A 17295-nucleotide genomic window follows, 5' to 3' on the forward strand; every position below is an offset into this window, starting at 1 on the left:
CCTGTAGCCCTTGGGCCACCTGGACGGTGTGTGTCCTGGGAGGGCTGGCCTAGGGTAGCTCTGTGTACCTCAGCCCCCGGGGGCTCTCAAGACAGGCCTGTGCAGAGGCCTCGAGGCCACAAAGGGTTGCCTGCAGGCGGTCAGCAGGTGGTGCGGGGCCCTTCGCTGGGGCTGGCCCAGAGGTTGGAGGTCTCCTGACTTGGCAACACGCCTTGCCTTCTGAGAGGGATGGAGTTGGCCTGTGGCTGAGGCTATGCTTCTAGCAAAAGAGAGCTCCCTGCGTGCATCCTTCTGGGAAAGGATGAGGGTACCTGTCGTGTCTCTAGGAGCAGAATAGAAGCTGCTGAGCGGCCCGGGAGAGAGAGAACCATGGGCCAACGGCCTGTACCAGAAGGAGGTAGCTGGGTCTACGGCCTCCAGTCACATGACCGGGGCGTGAGCACACACTTGCACACGCACCATACATGGGAAACATGCACATAGGTGCACACAGTCTGCACATAAGGGCACACACAGAAACATTCCTATGGGTCGCCTCATGATACACACTCAGTGGGGTGAGGACTCATCTGGCATGTGGGCTCCCACATGAATGTGCATGCCTGGCCCATCCCCTCTGTCCCAGGACAGATCCCCAGCCGCTCATCTGGCTGACTCTGCCCAGCATGGGGGCCTGCCCACCCACCACTGCCCAGGACAGCAGCAACGCCAAACAGGCCCCTTCTCAGAACCTTCCCCAGGTCAAGGTTCTTGCCCTCCTGAGTCTCCTGCGCATGCCCCTACCGGCTGGGGCAGGGGCCTGACCCGAGCACTGTACCTGCGCCCTGTGGACAGAGAGTCACAGGCAGCAATATGGTAACAAGAAGAAGGCCAGAGGCTCCAGACTCGGGGTGAGACACAGGAGTAGCCCAGAAGGGCAAACAGGGCTCTGACCATCGCAAACCAGGAGCCCCTGCTGGTAGGTCCTAGGAGGGAGGAGAGTGGCACAGGGGCAGCTGGCCAGGTGGGATGTGTCCCCTCCCCTTCGTGGCTAAACCTGAGACAGATCAGGACACAATGAAGTCTCCATCCCTGCCTGGCCTGGGCTTGTCCAGTGGACTGCCTAAATCCCCCAGGTCATGGGGAAGGGGCCCACCTCGCCCCTGCGGTGTGAGCATGGAGACTGCCTTGGGGGCCACCCCCTGGGCCCCCTGGGATAGGCCTCGGAGGCCACAGCCAGGGTGAGAGAGAAGTCTGAGCAGGCTCTGTACTGCAGGAGGCACTTCTGCACCTAGTTCTGGAGCCGAGTTTGCTCTCCCAGGAGCAGCCATCCCAAGGCACATCTACAGGGGCATGGGCTTGCTACCCTGCGAGAGCTCGGCACTAGCACAGCCTGATGAATGTCCGGGCCTGTCTGCCGCCCTCTTTTCTCTCCAGGGTACCCCACACATCTGCTCTTGGGGCCCTGGGCGTGGCCCTCGGGCACCTACCCTGTGGCTGAGCCCAGGCCCCAGACCAGGCAGGCAGCTGCAGGAAGGACAGGGACTGGGGAGATGCTGGGGAGGGGGCTGCGGTTGCAGGTCCTGTGGCCACCCATCCCTCGGATGTGTGGTTTCAGGCAGACGTTTGAATTCATCCCATTGGTCCTCCTGCACTAGCCCTGGAGGTACCACAGAATCCCTCTGTACTTGTTGGGGACATTCCCTCTACCTGGTAGGATTCCTCGATGAGAAACCTACAGCACAAATTTCCCTTTAAAAATACGGGTCTTTCATGCTAGCTAATCTTGTCATCATTAACCACAGACAGTTAATATTATAGTGTGTTACCACCCCAAGCAGCAATGAAATTTCCAGAAGTTCTCTGCTACACATTCCGTCGCTTTTATTGGCAAGATTGGATTAGCAGCAAAGGACACCTTGATTTTTAAAATCATCTTAAATTACGGGTGATTCTTCGTAGGTCCCATCTGATGAACACTCAAAAGCATTTATTCAACGAATGGAAAAGAGGGACCACTCAGATCATTTGGAAACGTTTCCTGGGAGGGTTTTGTGCATTTAAAAGACAGAGAGAGAGAGAGAAAGAGAGAGAGCAAGCCCGATGCAATCTGAGGTTCTCCTGCTACAGCTTTATTAGGTTCCCAAATCCAATTTACGGGGGATTGTCTGCGCCCCTGGGCTCCGCTGCCTGACAATGTCCCCGCAGCAATTATCAGCACCTGCATTAGGACTCAATGGGCCTAAATTGCCAGGGGGTGAGCAGACACCCCACTGACGGCAATTTACAGAAAAGGGCGCTACCATGGAAAGCTGTGGGTGGGAATTACAAAAGGTTAAACATCTAAATATAAAAATCTTTTTGAATATAACATCAATGTGCTTTGTCACTGAAACATGGGTGCTGTAATTTCACCAAAATAGGGTTTAGAAAACCTGGCGATCGTCCACGCCCATGAAATCGCCTGTTCTTCTCAGCAAAAAGCAAATCATCTGTTTGAAAGTTAAAACAATTCAATGACTGAAATATTTCATATCAACAAAATAATCAAACACTGATTTTGGCAATTACATGTTACTGACATGAGGCCTCCGGAAAGAGAATTTTCTCCCTTCCTTTTACTTATTTGCGTGATTGGAAACTAAGGTTTTAGAGGGTTCGCTTTCTTAATTGTGGGTTGGATGGGTGAGGCCGGGCTGAGCAGCTGGTCCCTGTGGGGTGTGGGCGAGGGAATGAACTGGAAGGGCCAGTGGAGCCCTGCCTTGGGTGCCCATGTCCCGTCCACGTGCCCCACGTTCTGGTGACTGGAGGGGCTAGGAGCACGTGGCTGGAGAAACCCAGTGTACAGTGGGGAGAGAGCACTGAGCACCTACAGTTGCTTGGCCTGCTGGGGACTGTGCTCCGTGGACCCCAGCCATGTGCGCATGAGCTCAAGAACACGTAGAAACACGGATACTTGCTTTCAAGTGTGGATGATGCCTGTTCTGATTTCCGCCGCGATGCCTCCCTATAGGGTGGCTCCAGCCCCTTTCCTCCTTCCTCTCCCAGGCACCCAACCTCCTGGCTGCTGAGAATGGAAACCCCAAAGTGCTCAGAGTCGACCATGAGGTGGGCAAGGACATCCTGTTACACTGGTGCATCCTTCCGGTGGGGCTCACAGAGACAGGAGGGGCAGGGTGGGGAGGGGCAGGTGGCCTGTCTGTGACTCCTGCTGGTGGCGCAGCCTGCACCCAGCAGTACCTCTAGGAGCAAAGGCCTGTGAGGGGTGCCTGCAGAGAAAACCAGGTGGCCAGGCCCCTGGCCCTGCCTTCACCCACCGCTGGGTCAGGGAGGGGGGACACCTGTCCAGGACCAGGGTGGATCCCGCACTGTTTCTCGACCATGAGTGAACCCTGAGACAGAGACACAGGGCAGGGCCCTCTGCAGCCCTCCTCAGGTCCTGGTGCTGTGGGACCCCACCTTCACATTTCCCATTGGTCTCACACACTAAGCATCTTTACCACCAGTCTCAGTTTTACCAAACCCAAGGATCACTGCCTTACAGTCCTGTCATGGGACCGGGGCACGAGGTTGAGGGACATGGCAGGGCTGCACACATGGGACGCACTTCCCATAGAGAGATGTAAAGGAAGGGCCCCTCAGCCTGATCAGTCCCTGGAGGTGGCAGGAAGCCCAGGGCCTTGCTCTCCGCTGTAAGCTGAGGTTGGGTTCGATGACTCGATATACCCATCCTCCCCTTGTTCTCGGGTAACAGAGCCTGATCTTGGCTGGCAAGTTGTATTTCTTGTCTCCTTGTGGCCTGGTGTGGTCACGTGACCAAGTTCTGGCCAACGAGACAGAAGTAACAGTGGGTGTCTTAGAAGAGACGCTTCTTAGAAGAGAAGGGCCATTACCTCTTACACTTCCCCCTTCCTGCTGTCTGGAACAGGGGTATGATGACTGGCACCTGTGCAGGTCTCTGGGGCCACAAGGTGGTGTGGGAAGGTCGATGGAGTAGAAGAGGAAACGGGAATGGGGATCCCTGGCGATCATGAGGGACATCCCCTGCCTCTGAATGTCCATGTGAAATGTTTACATCAATGGAGTTGAAGCCATTGCTGTGTTGTCAGAAGCAGGCTCTTACATAAGCTCAGGATCGCGGAACTGGGGCAGGGGGTGCTTCTGGGGAGCAAAAGCATGTCCTTGGGATGAGGCTTCCACTAGCTGCACTCCTGTCTACTTGCACAGCACCTGCTCGGTCATGGGAGGGCGTCCAGTGTCGCCTGTGATCCTGATTGAGAGGGAAGCCCTGGGCTTGGAGTCTGTGCGCAGGAAGAAATGTCAGTGGACCCCCTGCTCAGGGCCACAGCAAGTAGCTTCAAGAGGGATGGTCACCTGGAAGATGTTCTGGCCGACATCTATTTCAGGCGTGTATTGACTGCTCTCTGGGTCTAAACCCTCGGGGCTGCACTTTAGGGGCCTGTCCGTATGTCCCGGCTATAGGCTGGCTGCCCCCAGCAGATGCTCCCAAGACTTTCAAACACATGTGGCTGTCGCCCCGGTTAGACAGAGGCAGTGACTCTTGGCTCGACCCTGACTCACTGCAGGCTTGAAAGGGGTTCCAGGGTCCTGGGCGACGGTCTGGCAGGAGGAAGAGAGCCAAGATCTGGGAGCCATACGAGAAGGCACCGTGCCAGGCCAGGGGTAAGCATGAGAATGACACAGTTTATGGTTTGGCTTTGAGAATACAGACATTCGCTTGTCTGAGAGAAAGATCCCTGATTATGTTGCCTATACACATGGGGGCTGCCATGGAATACCACACTTCTTGCTCTTCCAGGTAACGGATAAGGAAAACTTACAAGTTAAGGATGTCTTCCCCATATAGTCACAGAATAAGCCATTTCATTAAAAAAAAAAAGCCTTACCTCCTTCCCAGCAAGCAGCTCCCTATCCCCCGGGGTCTGCTTCTGGGTCCGCCCCCCCCCCGTCCCCCCCTCCCCCCCCCCCCCCCCCCCCCCCCCCGCTGGTGCAAGGGGCTCACACACTGTTGGGCTGCCCCACAGCTGGCGCCCCCTAGAGTCCACACAGCAAGCTCCCTGGGTTAAGCTGGGGTTTTCTCCTTACAGCTGGACCCCTCGCCCTATTTGCAGCAGAACTGATATGTGCAATGGCTTCATCTACTCTTTGCAGAATGCACCAGAGGACAGATGGCTAGCCAGCATGTCCATGCTCCAGGCTGGAGCACCAGCGAGGCGAGGGGTGCTCTGGGGCAGCTGTTGGGATGGGATCGGTCAGGGCCAGCGGTCCTCCAGAGCATTTGGAGGTGACCCCGTTCCCGTAAGAGAAGCAGAAGCATGTGAGATGTTCACATCAATGGAGTTGAAGCTCTTCAACCCTTCCTGACCCCTGAGCAGCTGTGCATGTCCCTGGCCTGCCACCCAGAGGGGGGGACAGGAGGGGGTCACAATGGGGCAGCAATCTTGGGGGCAGATGCTGCTCACCATCTTGCAGAAGAGGAGGTCAGTACAGTGGTGCCCAGCCAGAGAAGGGCTGAGAAGCAGCAGCCCCACTGTAGGCAGCAGCCCCCAGATGCACCTGGCCAAGGACTGGGGCTTGGGCTCAGCCACGATGCCTTCAGAGCTCACACCCCGAAGGCTCAGGGCTCCAACCTGAGTGTTTCTCATAAAACCAAAGGCACGTTCCCCCTCCGGTCTCCCGAAAGATAATTTTCTGTAGCACCACACCCGCACCTCAGCAAAGCTAGAAACGTCTCTGAACGTGTTGGCAGCTTGAGACCAGCCCTGCGAGCACGGGGTGAGACCCGCCCCTCGAGTGGTGAGCACCCCAAGCCTGCACAGCCGGCCAGGCCCTGGCCGCCTGCACTAAACATCAAGGAGCAGACGTGGGGGGCCCCCTTTCTGGGCCTGGTTTCCACGGAGACCTCATTACAGGCCCTGAAATCCCTCCCAGTGGAAGGCGTGGCGCCCGGCGAGTGTTTTTACACAGAAATATGAGAACGGTTTTGCCCTGCAGCGTAAAATTGCTCCTATAAACTGAGCTGGAAGCCGACGAGGGGTCATGGCCAGGCTCCCCAAGCCCCCCTCCCCCCAGCCTGTGGCTCCCCCAGTTAAGAGCCCAAGCCGGGTCCACCCAGCACTCTGTGACTCAGAAGCACCCCTCTGTGGTCTCCAGGGCTGGGATCCTAACTGTGGGGACGGCCCCTCTTCAAAGGCCAAGAAGAGCCTGGAGGCCCCCACAGCTAATGCATGTGTGAACTTGCCCCTTGGGGACCCCTGAGTCCCGAGAACAAAGCTTGCAATGGTCCCCAAGGATCTGGTGAGCTGTTTCCTGTGGTGAGGACGGCACAGGGGGCCATGCAGGAACCCCTGGCCATGCTCAGCTGGGATGCCTCGGGTAATGCCAATGCTCCTCCTATGGGACTGCGACGGATCGGATGGTGTGGGGGCACCTAGGAACCCCAGACACAGTGAGATGCAGAGATTAAACTTAGATTCACCTCCTGAGCTCCAGCACTTGGCTTCCAGGCGTAATTCTGGAATAATCCATGGGAAAGCCAGGCCAGCGGCTCCATGGCAGCAAGTTTTCAGACACCGGAGCCATGTCTCCATGAGGAATCGGAGCCAAATGCACACAGAGATGCTGGACAGTCACAGAATCAGCCGGAAAACCAGGCAAACCTGCACAGGACTACAGATGGTGGCTGACCTTGGCAGGTGGGGGCCACCGGGGTGGGCTCCTACACTCAGAGGTCCTGTCCACACTGACCACAGACCTCCTGGTGACAGTGACCTTGGTGGGTTTGCCGCGGGCCCAGGCCTCGGCCTGACAGATGCAGAAACAACCCTGAGACCATCAGCCCAGGGCTTCATTCTCCCGCCAGCTCCTGGTGTGCAAACTAAACCACTTCCTTTTACGCTGACAGCAATAGACCAGATGCACTCTGTGGGGGCCCCTAGGAGTGCCTGTGCCCCAGCCCCACCCTGGGCACCGGGTTTGCACCTGAGAGGCCTGGACACTCACGACAGATAGCTCCCTACCTGTCTGTCAGCCCACAGACACAGTGATTGGCCTTGCAGAGGAGAGGCCTGCTCAGGCCCGCTACCACCTTCCTGGGATGTCCTGTGTCCTCCAGGGTCACCATGCCTGGGTTCTCCAGGCTCAACTTTATTTTCCTCCTGCCCAGTTCCTGGGGCACTCCCTGTCACCCCACATGCCCCTAAGCACTCATGCCACCCCTCGCCAATCAGCTGGTTAACTCTACTCACCAGGGACGCCACCGGGGATGTCCCTCTGGCCACGAAAGGTATTTGATGCCAGCGCTGGCTCCAGCTCTCCCTTGGGGGGCAGCAGGTCTCTGGCACTTTCCAGGGCAGCTCTGGGCTCCAGGCCCCCAGACTTGGGACTCCACAGAGGATAGGCAATGCAATCAAACCCACTACAAAGGGAATAGGTGGGACTGGGCTTTGGTGGATGCCGAGCTGAAGGGTAGGGACACCTGGCTGAGGGGGACACCGTGGCATAGAGGCCCTTCCTAGGAGGAGATGGGGCTGAGGCAGGCACTGGGAGGTAAAGTTAGTGGGAAGAAGGGAGGGTGGGAGCAGGGAGCTGGTCTTGGTCTGGGACCACCTAAAACCCTGCTGCAACCCTAGTCCTCCTGCTCCTGGTTCTTTGCCCAGCCCCCACTGCCTCAGGTGCCTTTGCTTCCTCTCCACAAAATGGAGCTCATGGTGTCTGGTGGTCAGTGTCCTCAGAGTCCTGGCTGGTGTAGAGTGATGTGGAGATGGGTTTGGGTAGAGCAATTCTGGGCCAATCCTCCCTGTCCCCAGTGTCACACAGGTATTGTCCAGGGTCATCCATACTCACAACGGCGTCTGGATGGGTGTCTCTTGGCTGTCCTTATTCACTTTGAAGAAGCTGACCTCCGAATAGGCCGGGAGCTGCACGTACCTGACACCAGCTGAGATCTTCAAAACCCGGCCATCCTCACCTTGGAAAGGGGAGAGAAGCAGGTTGTCTCAAGGAAGGAATAGAATGGGACAAGCACTGGATCTCTCCCTCCCTGGTCCTGGCCTGGACACCTGTAAGGGGCATTGCAGCAGACCTCCCATAGGAGTGATGCTGGCCCAGGCCACAACTACGTTCAACTTGAGCCCCGACCACCTTCCTGGCCTCCTCACCCCTCCTGGCCCTTGGCTGAGCCATCCACACTGCCCTGCTGGGGGGTCTGGGCCTCATGGGACCAAGCTGAGCCACCTTTCCTTGTTGGCTGTCCTCAGGACTTCACCTGCTCAGGGACATGGGGGTTGTTGAGACCAGACACACAGGAGGCTTGTCTCCAGTATGGTCCTGCCTCCAGGGAGCCATCACTACCCATTACCCATCTCCCACCTCGACTCAGGGGGTGGCTCTGTCTCCCTAGTCTACACTCCTGAGGCACTCAGCACAGGGCCTGGTCATGTGGACTCTGGGTCCATTGCAGGACAGCCAACAATGACACTGACCAGTGTCAGTGGAGGCCCATTGTCCAGTCCCTCTGGAAGAGGAGACATGGCAAATGGGCACTGCAAACACTTTGACTCAGAAGGAAAGGAGTAGAGAGCCATGGCCCACTGTGGTTTGACCAGCTTCCACTTTTGGTCAAGATGGAGTACCTGCAACCAATCCATGACCCTACTTGAAGAGACCAAAAAAGCAGACAAAATTCAATGATAATATAATGGTTTTCAAGATCCTGGACCTTAGGCAAGGACAGCGGTCCCTGAGAGATGGGGAACCAATGGTGTCGACTCCATAACTGCCCAGGTCACTATCTTAGAGAAGGTGGACTGGGTGCAGGGAGGGGACTAAGCAAGCCCAGGAACCTCCTCAGTGAGGAAATAGCTGGACATCCATGACAACAGACATACAGCAGGAGTCCTGGAGGCCTGGAGGCAAAGAAAGAGAAGTGCAGGCCCCTCGGGTGCACAGCAGAGCACAAATCAGTGCATGAGTGTGAAGAAATGCCTAGAGGCCAGGGAAAGAGCCACCTGAGAAGGTGGCAGGGGCCTAACCCTGGCAGTTTGGGAGTGGTTCTCACTCCCGTTGGCCACACTGGGCAGGGCTCTCAGAAGCTCCCACTTCAAGAGTAGGAATAATGGGCCTCAGACAGAGCTCTCCTCCACACCTAACATGTCATACAGGCAAAACCATCAAAATGTCTCCAAATAAGCCAACTATGCCCCAGAACAAAGCCCAAGAAGTTTTGGGAACACAGAAATATCCAGCCCCTAAATGGTAAAATTCTCAAAGTCTGGCACCAATCAAAGATCGCCACACAAAGAATGCAGAAAAGTATGGCCCATAATGAGGAGGGAACGTAATCAACTAAAACCAACCCAGAACTGACCCAGATGTTAGAATTAGCAGGAAAGGGCGCTTTTTCAAAGTTTTTATTATAACTGTATTTCATGCACTCAAAACATAAGTAGAGACACAGAAGATATAAAAACAAAGTTGAACTTCCAGAAATAAAAACTGTAAAATAAAAATACGCTGCATGTGATCAAGGACAGATTAAATATTGCAGAATAAAGATTAATGAACTTGAAAACATAGCTATGGAAGGGAAAAAGAAGAAATGAAGGTAAAGAGAGAAGAGGGAGGAAGGGGGAAGGGGAGAAGGAATCCATGAACAGTGGGGAAACTTTGAGCGCCCTAGTACGTGGGTAAGGGGGCCCCTAAAAGAGAAGAGGGAGAAGTTGTGGTGGAAAAGCTATTTGAAGAAATAAAGGCTGAAAAATCCCCCCCATTTTAAAAAAGATTTATTTATTTATTTATTTATTTATTTATTTATTTGAGGGGGAGAAGGGAGGGAGAGAGAGAGCACATGAGTGGGGAAGGGGTGGAAGGAGGGGCAGAGGGAGAGGAAGAAGGAGAGGATCCCAAGCAGACTCCCTGCTGAATGCAGAGCCCAACATGAGGCTCAGTCTCACTACCCAGAGATCAATACCTGGGCCAAAATCAAGAGTCAGATGCTTAACCAACTAAGCCATCCAGGAACCTCTTTCCTTTTTTCTTTTCTTTTTCTTTTTTTAAGATTTATTTATTTAGAAAAATTCCCAAACTTGATAAAAACTATAAACCCCCAGATCTAAGAAGATCAACAGATCCCAGGCACAAGAAACATGAAGAAAACCATACCATGTTGCATCAAAAATAAAACTATTCAAATCAGTGATAAAAAGAAAATCTTAAAAGCAGCTAGAGAAAAAGCATGTTTGTACAGAGAAAACACGGATAAGGATGACAGCCAACTTCTCACTGGAAACAGTGCAGACAAGAAGACAATGGAACAATGCTGCTGTACTGCTGGGAGGTGAACCAGGTTTTTTTTTTTTTTTTTTTTTTTTTTTTTTTTTGTGAACCAGGATTCTATACCTGGTAAAAAGATCTATGAAAAATGAGATTTCAATATACCACTGTCAATAATTGACAGAATAATCAGACAGGAAGATCAGCAAGCATATGGTAAACTTTATAGTATCATAAAATCCACCTGATGGATATTTATAGAATATTCTACCCAACAAAAGCAGAAATCATATTCTTCTCAAAGTGCCCATACAACACTTACCAAAATAGAACCAATGCTATGAAAAAAAGTCTCAATACATTGAAACGGACTGAAGAAATACAATGTGTGACTCTTAACCACAGGGACTAAGTTAGAAGTTAATTGCAGAAAGATCTCTGGAGGGATGTCTGGGTGGCTCAGTGGTTTGGTTGAGCATTTGCCTCTGGGTCAGGTCATGCATGATCCTGGGGTTCTGGGATGGAGTCCCACACTGGGCTCCCCACAGGGAGCCTGCTCCTCCCTCTGTCTATGTCTCTGCCTCTCTGTGTCTCTCATAAATAAATAAATAAAATCTTAAAAAAAATCTCCAGGATGCAGCTAAAGCAGTACTAAGGGTGTTAATTAATAGCAATAAACTCTTGTATTAGTAAAGAAAGGTGTGAAAGAAATGGCATTGGTTTCCATCTTAAAAACTAAAACAAAACAACAACAACAACAAACAAACAAATTAAACCCAAAGTAAGCAGAAGCAAGGAAATAATAAGACCATAATAGGAATTAATGGAATAGAAAACAGACAATAGAGAAATCAATAAAGCCAAAAGTTGATTATTTATCAATGAAACTGATAACCTGTAGCCAGGCTAGTCATGCAAAATGGAAAAGAAGACATCAATAACCCATAGTAAGAACAAAAGAGGTGATATCAGTGCATTAAAAGGAGAATGAGGGAATATTATGAACAAACTTATTACAATAAATCTGACAGCGTAGATGAAATGAATGAATATTCCTTCAAAGATACAAAACATGGGATACCTGGGTGGCTCAGTGGTTGGGTGGCTGCCTTTGGCTCAGGTCATGATCTCAGGGTCCTGGAATCGAGTCCCACGTGAGGCTCCCCACAGGGAGCCTGCTTCTCCCTCTGCCTATGTCTCTGCCTCTCTGTGTCTTTCATGAATAAATAAAATCTTTAAAAACACACACACAAAGATACAAAACACTGAGGTTTACTTAAGAAGAAATAGATAACCGAAATAACCTTATATCCATTAAAGAAGTTGAGTAGGTAGTTATAAGAAACTGCAGGCCTCAATGGCCTTCATATTGAAACCTACCAAATATTTAAGAAAGAAATAATACTAATTCAACAGATTCTTCCAGAAAACTGAAGCATGAAGTCAACATTACTCTGATACCAAAACCAGACTAAGACATTATAAAAACAAAAAATTGGGGCGCACATGGCTGGCTCAGTAGGTGGGTCATGTGATTCTTAATCTTGGGGTTAAAAGTTTGAGCCTCATGTTGGGTGTAGAGATTACCTAAAAATAAAATTTTTATTTTTTAATTTTTATTATTTTTTTAAAGATTTTATTTATTTATTCATATGAGAGACACACAGAGAGAGAGGCGGACTCAGAGGTGCACCAACAGACAAGCAGGGGAACCAGGCGCAGACATGGTCAGTGAAGCCCCTCAGCTAAGAATACCAGTCAGGGACACAGAGCCAGAGGCTCTGCATGGTGGGACTGCACTCACCCCACGAGCCCACAGCAGGCAAATCCATGGAGAGGGGTGGGGGGACTGGGGCTGTGGGCAGGAAGGAGTAGCATTTCTGTGGTGAAGGGAATGGTCTCAGAACCATGATGCTGCTTGTCCAACTCAGTAAATTTACTGAAAATCACAGAATCACTTAATACACGAGGATTTTGAGTGGTATAAGTGACACCACAATAAGTTGTTAAAATAAACCAATTGTGACTGTCTTTGGTCCGTGCTGCTCATCATGGCTTGTTAGAGCCGGCTAAACTCAGGTGAACTAATGGACATTAAGAATCCCAGGCAGGCGTTTATTACTGGCCCTGGCACAGTGACCACCCAGGGGCCGATGGTTGTACTTGGGGTTGTACGCCCTGGCAGGGCACCCCCCTCTGCACCGGGTGCTCAGCTCATGAGTGGGAAGGGCTCTGGGAGGTTAGCCAGTTCACCCTCTGCATCACCTCCGGGCTGATATGATTCCTCAAGCAGCAACCAAATCTACTGGAGACCTGTCCTTCCCTGATTACCTATGGAGGACAACAGGGACTTGCCTCTCACCAGGCTGAGTGACTGGTGCCCTACAGATGCACCAGGGGGACTGAAGAGCCACCCATCCTCCTGTGAGAGGTGCGATGGCTCCAGGCTCATGCACGCATGTTGCACATTTGCACGTGCACATGCATAGGATGCACATGGTTGCCTCCCACCAGCTGGAGGCCTCATATGCCTGCTGCCTCTCTGCCAAGGCCCTAGTGACGAGGACCTCTGAACATAGTTATCACGGGTGTCCCCATACAAGGAACCACATCTGTAACCCTGAGAACCTGAGGCCTGTTGATCTTTCTGAAAACTCAGTCGCTGTCCTGGAGATGCTTACCTTTGGCCACTTCACCATTATCCTGCTGCAGCTGAACACTCAGTGTGAAGGAAGACCCCTGAGCCACGTCCATCACCTCTGGACCTGTAATCACGATTCTCTTGGCTTGTGCTGGAGAGCAGAGCAGAGGGCAGCACAGGTGACCCACGGGGCCCCTGCCTGTGTGACCCCCATGTGGGCCCTCCCACACCTGTGGGTTCCAGGGCTCTGCAGGAGAGGAGCTGTGAGTCCCAGCACGAGCCACCTCACCAAGTGACTCAGGCAGTCACTAAGATAAGACTGTGACCCCAGCCTGAGGGTCAGTGTGACTTCTAAGCAACTTATTACAGAACTGGTCATATTAAAGAGACTTCAGAGGTCCACCACATGTTGAAGGGCGGTGAGCGACTGGCTTGTCAGCATTTGGGTTCGCACACCCTCTGGTTGGTTGGGACTCCTTGCATTGGAGTCAATGGCTCCATGTGTGCTAGATGCGGTGCTGCGGCCACCTGCTGGGGAGCAGTCCTGGCGAGGGCTCATCCACCCACAGGCTGGACCTGCGGGGCATCCTCTGGGGTCTGAGCAGCTGGAGATGATGTTCGCAGTGTCTGCTTCCCCTGTATCCCTGATGTCCCCAAGGGCAATGACCTCTGGCACAGCACAAGGTCTAGGATGTTTAAAACCAATCACTGCGAAAAGCCTGATCAAGGACATGCCAGCTAGGAGGGAGCACACACAGGTGTGCCTGCAGGGCAACAGGTGCCGGCGGCTTCATGGAGACAGTGGGGCTGGAGGGTGTCAGTTCATATGGGCGCAGCCCAGCCCTGTTCTGGGGGGACCTCCCGACACCCAGCAGGGCGAGGCCAGAGCCCACCCCAGCTGTCCTAGGCTTTCCCAGCATTTGCTGAGACTCTGTCGGGGGGAAGCAAGGCCACGTCTCATGCCCATTGCCTGAGTATTTCACACCCAGGGATTCGAACACTCCTAATTTGGGGTGGGGTGGGATCTGGGTCTCTTCCCAAGGTGAAATTACTAAGGTGCTCCTGGTGGAGCCTGCCTGAGGCTGGGGGGTGGGGTGGGACAGGGAAGGATCCAGGAGTCCCTCAAGGAGACTCCACCTGACCCTGGAGCTGAGGTGTCTCCCAGGCAAGGTACTCTGGGGACCTCCCTGAGGTGCACGCCTGGTTGGCTCTGAGTGAGCAGCAGCACCCAGACTTGTGACCCCTAGTGGCACCTCTGTTCTAGAGTCTAATAGGAGGCTACCTGATGGGGCAACAGAGGGAAGGGCAGGTGGTCCCCAGCGAAGGTCCCTGCAGGCCACCTATGCTCCCATCACAGTGCAGAGAGCTCATGGAGGGGAGCTAGATGGGGTGCCATCTAGCTGCTGGTGGGGGACCCTCTGAGGCTGGCATGTCCTGCTCACAGCAGAGCTGCTGGCCTCTGAGGCCCAGCTGGGACGTCTGCTGGTCACAAACCTTTAAAAAATTATTTTATTTAAAATTATTTTATTTTATTAAAATATTTTATTTAAAATATTTTATTTTATATAAAAATTATTTTATTTAAAAATATTTTAAATTTTTATTTAAATTATTTTATTTAAAATTTTTTAGGGATCCCTGGGTGGCGCAGCGGTTTGGCGCCTGCCTTTGGCCCAGGGCGCGATCCTGGAGACCCGGGATCGAATCCCACGTCGGGCTCCCGGTGCATGGAGCCTGCTTCTCCCTCTGCCTGTGTCTCTGCCTCTCTCTCTATCTCTCTGTGACTATCGTAAATAAATAAAAATTAAAAAAAATAAAATAAAAAAATAAAATTTTTTAAATTATTATTTTATTTAAAAAATATTTTAAAAGATTTTTAATTTATTCATTTGAAAGAGAGAGACCATGAGTGGGAAGAGGCAGAGGGAGAGGGAGCAGCTGACTCTGCGCTGAGCAGGGAGCCCAACAATGAGGCTCCATCTCAGGACCCTGAGATCGTGAATTGAGCCCATTACAAGCACTTATCAAACCTGATTGGAATGTGTTTTTCCTAAAGGGGCTGAGGTTTTAGATCCCACTTCAGCACCCCCCAACACCTCCTGATCTAACATCCCCATGCAAGTGCCTGAAGCCACTGGAGAGACCCCACAGATGACCCAGCAAGGCCAAGGGGGAGGCAGGGGTGGGAGAGGCACCTACCCACTGGGTGACCATTGATCCACATCCCGCGGTAGATGGCCCCGGAGCAGTGGGTCATGTTGCCTAGGCCACTGAAGACGTCACTGTGCCACTGTCCCTGTGGAGAGAGCCATGTGGACCCAGAGCCCACAGGGGACACTTGAGGCGCTGGGGAGGCCCACGGGGGTCTGCACACAACTTCAGGGGCAGGGAATCACAGCGTACTGCCCTACATGACAGTTGCCCTGCAATCGAACTGTAAGATGCCAGGGAGTTTGGGGACAAGGTACATAGATAAAATGCAAACAAAACACTGGCTCAAAACAGGCACTTTCAGCACAAAAATCCTCCCAGCAGAGACTGCATCTGTGCGGGTGGGGACCCCGCAGTGGCTAGGCCCATCAAAGGGACCTTGGTGTTCACGAAGCACCTGTGAGGGGATGCTGGTGGCTGTACACCCTGCTCTGCCGCCCCCACAGAAAGCCTCGCTTTCTGAACCCCATGGTGGGGGAACCACGTGCAAGAGCGGTAAACGTCACGATCCTAACAGTATTTTATTTGCCTATGAATTACTCCTGTTGGAAGAAAAATCAGCCAGAAGCACATTGCTTCTATGCACCTGTCTGTGGGAGCTAATTGGGCTCCCGTGTCCTGTCCCTGCCGTCAATGTGGGCCAGGCCATTGGTGCCCACAGGTGCTGGGGGGGCCAGAGCAGCCGAGGCTGGTGCTGGCTCTCTCAGGCCCTTCAGAAGGGGGTGCCGCTGGGGCCCACGGAGCGCAGGGACAGCCCCTGAAGGCTGTAGCCCTGCAGAACTCATGCCCCAAGCCCAGAGTCACTGAGCGCCGGGGCTGCAGAGCCAGGTCATGTTGAGGGGTGGAGGGGGACATCCCTGTCCAGACCCCATCACAGCTGGCCTGTGGGCCAGGGCACTGGACAACTGGCAGCCGGCAGGAGAGGCTGGGCTGCAGCTGGGGTCCACGTAGGCAGGGGCAGGCTATCTCTCCGTCCCGGGAAAGGCTGGGCCATACTGCAGCCACCACACAGCCTTGCCCCTCCCGCCCCAAAGCCCAGAGAGGCGCAGGGCCAACGGTGCGTGTTCTCCTGAGGCTGCATCTGGCTGTGTCCCCTGGATGTGCACTGCCATGCGCGACTGATGTCATGTCCTCTAGGACGTGGCTCATGTGTGCAGGAAATGGGGTCAGACCAAAGTGGAGGCGAGACCCCCAGGCATCAGGACAGAGGGGGGACCCGCACCAGACAGTGTGCCCTGCTCTATCACCCTGGACTCAGGTGGGAGCCCACCTGGCAGCCACAGAGTGGCCAGCTGACCACCTCTGAGCAGCAGCAGCGGGTGCCTAGGCCCTACGACCAGGCAGGTACATGCACAGGGATGTGTGTGCATGAGTTTCTGTGTGTGTGTGTATGTGCACCTGTGCACCCGTGAGGCGGGGCAGCGGTGCCCTCTCACCATGATGGGCAAGGTGCATTGGGTGGGAGACAGCAGTAGGAGGGTCCTACATAGGCTACTGGCTATGGGTCAAGGCGGGGGCAGCCCGGGGAGGACAGAGGGTTGCCCCAGAGCCCCCCGTTACTCTATCTGCTTGCTGGGAGGCAGAAAATGAGGCTTGGAAGTGAATAAGTCACTGGCATGGCTTGCTTGCCGGGAACTTTCCCTCACAACACCATCCTCCATCGTGAGATTTCAACTCAGGCCACAGGACTCCCAGCCCAACAAATACAAACCCCACAGGAGCCGAACTAAATCCACTGCCCCCAACACCCACCTTGCCCTCTGCTTAGAAACCACTGGGCTCAGTTCCCGGGCCACCATCAACAGGTGGTACAGTGAGATGTGGTCAGGATCCAAAGAAGGCCCGGACAGGGGCAGGGGCAGGGGCCCCAGGGGATGGCTGTGCCTCATAGAGAGTGAAGCCTTCACATGGGGCCCCCTGCCTTTCCCAGCCCCCTAGCTCCAGCTGCCCTCTACCCTCTGCCTTCCCAGTGGCAAGAGCTGCAGTCCTGTGCCCATGATCTGGGAAGCCGGCCACCTGCCCACACATTCCAGTCTTCACTCCTGTCCTTATGTAGGTGTGCCGGGGTCTCCCCATCCTGCGGGGAGCCCGGCCACGCGTTCATATGCTCTCCCAGGTGGGAGGCTAGGATTCAAGAAGCTGGAAATTGGCTCTGGAATTCATTCTGCATG

General features: G+C 53.4%; 1 protein-coding gene across 8 annotated transcripts in view; it reads right to left on the reverse strand.

Moving 5' to 3' along the window:
- MORN1 (MORN repeat containing 1) overlaps positions 1 to 17295 on the reverse strand; it is a 48408-nt gene that overhangs the window by 18062 nt on the left and 13051 nt on the right. For 3 of the 8 annotated variants that reach the window (XM_026005168.2, XM_026005170.2, XM_026005167.2), the window contains exons 7-10: positions 15113 to 15209; positions 12954 to 13064; positions 7846 to 7969; positions 7248 to 7417 (exon numbers count right to left, since the gene is read on the reverse strand). In XM_026005168.2, coding sequence (XP_025860953.2) covers positions 7248 to 7417; positions 7846 to 7969; positions 12954 to 13064; positions 15113 to 15209 — 502 coding nt within the window. Of the gene's footprint in view, positions 1 to 1838; positions 4625 to 6478; positions 6660 to 7247; positions 7418 to 7845; positions 7970 to 12953; positions 13065 to 15112; positions 15210 to 17295 lie in introns of those variants that run through there. The other 5 variants (XM_072731053.1, XM_026005171.2, XM_072731055.1 and 2 more) reach the window with 5 other exon arrangements.

This window comes from Vulpes vulpes, chromosome 12 (genome assembly GCF_048418805.1).
Source record: "Vulpes vulpes isolate BD-2025 chromosome 12, VulVul3, whole genome shotgun sequence".
In the NCBI taxonomy this organism is placed as follows: domain Eukaryota; kingdom Metazoa; phylum Chordata; class Mammalia; order Carnivora; family Canidae; genus Vulpes; species Vulpes vulpes.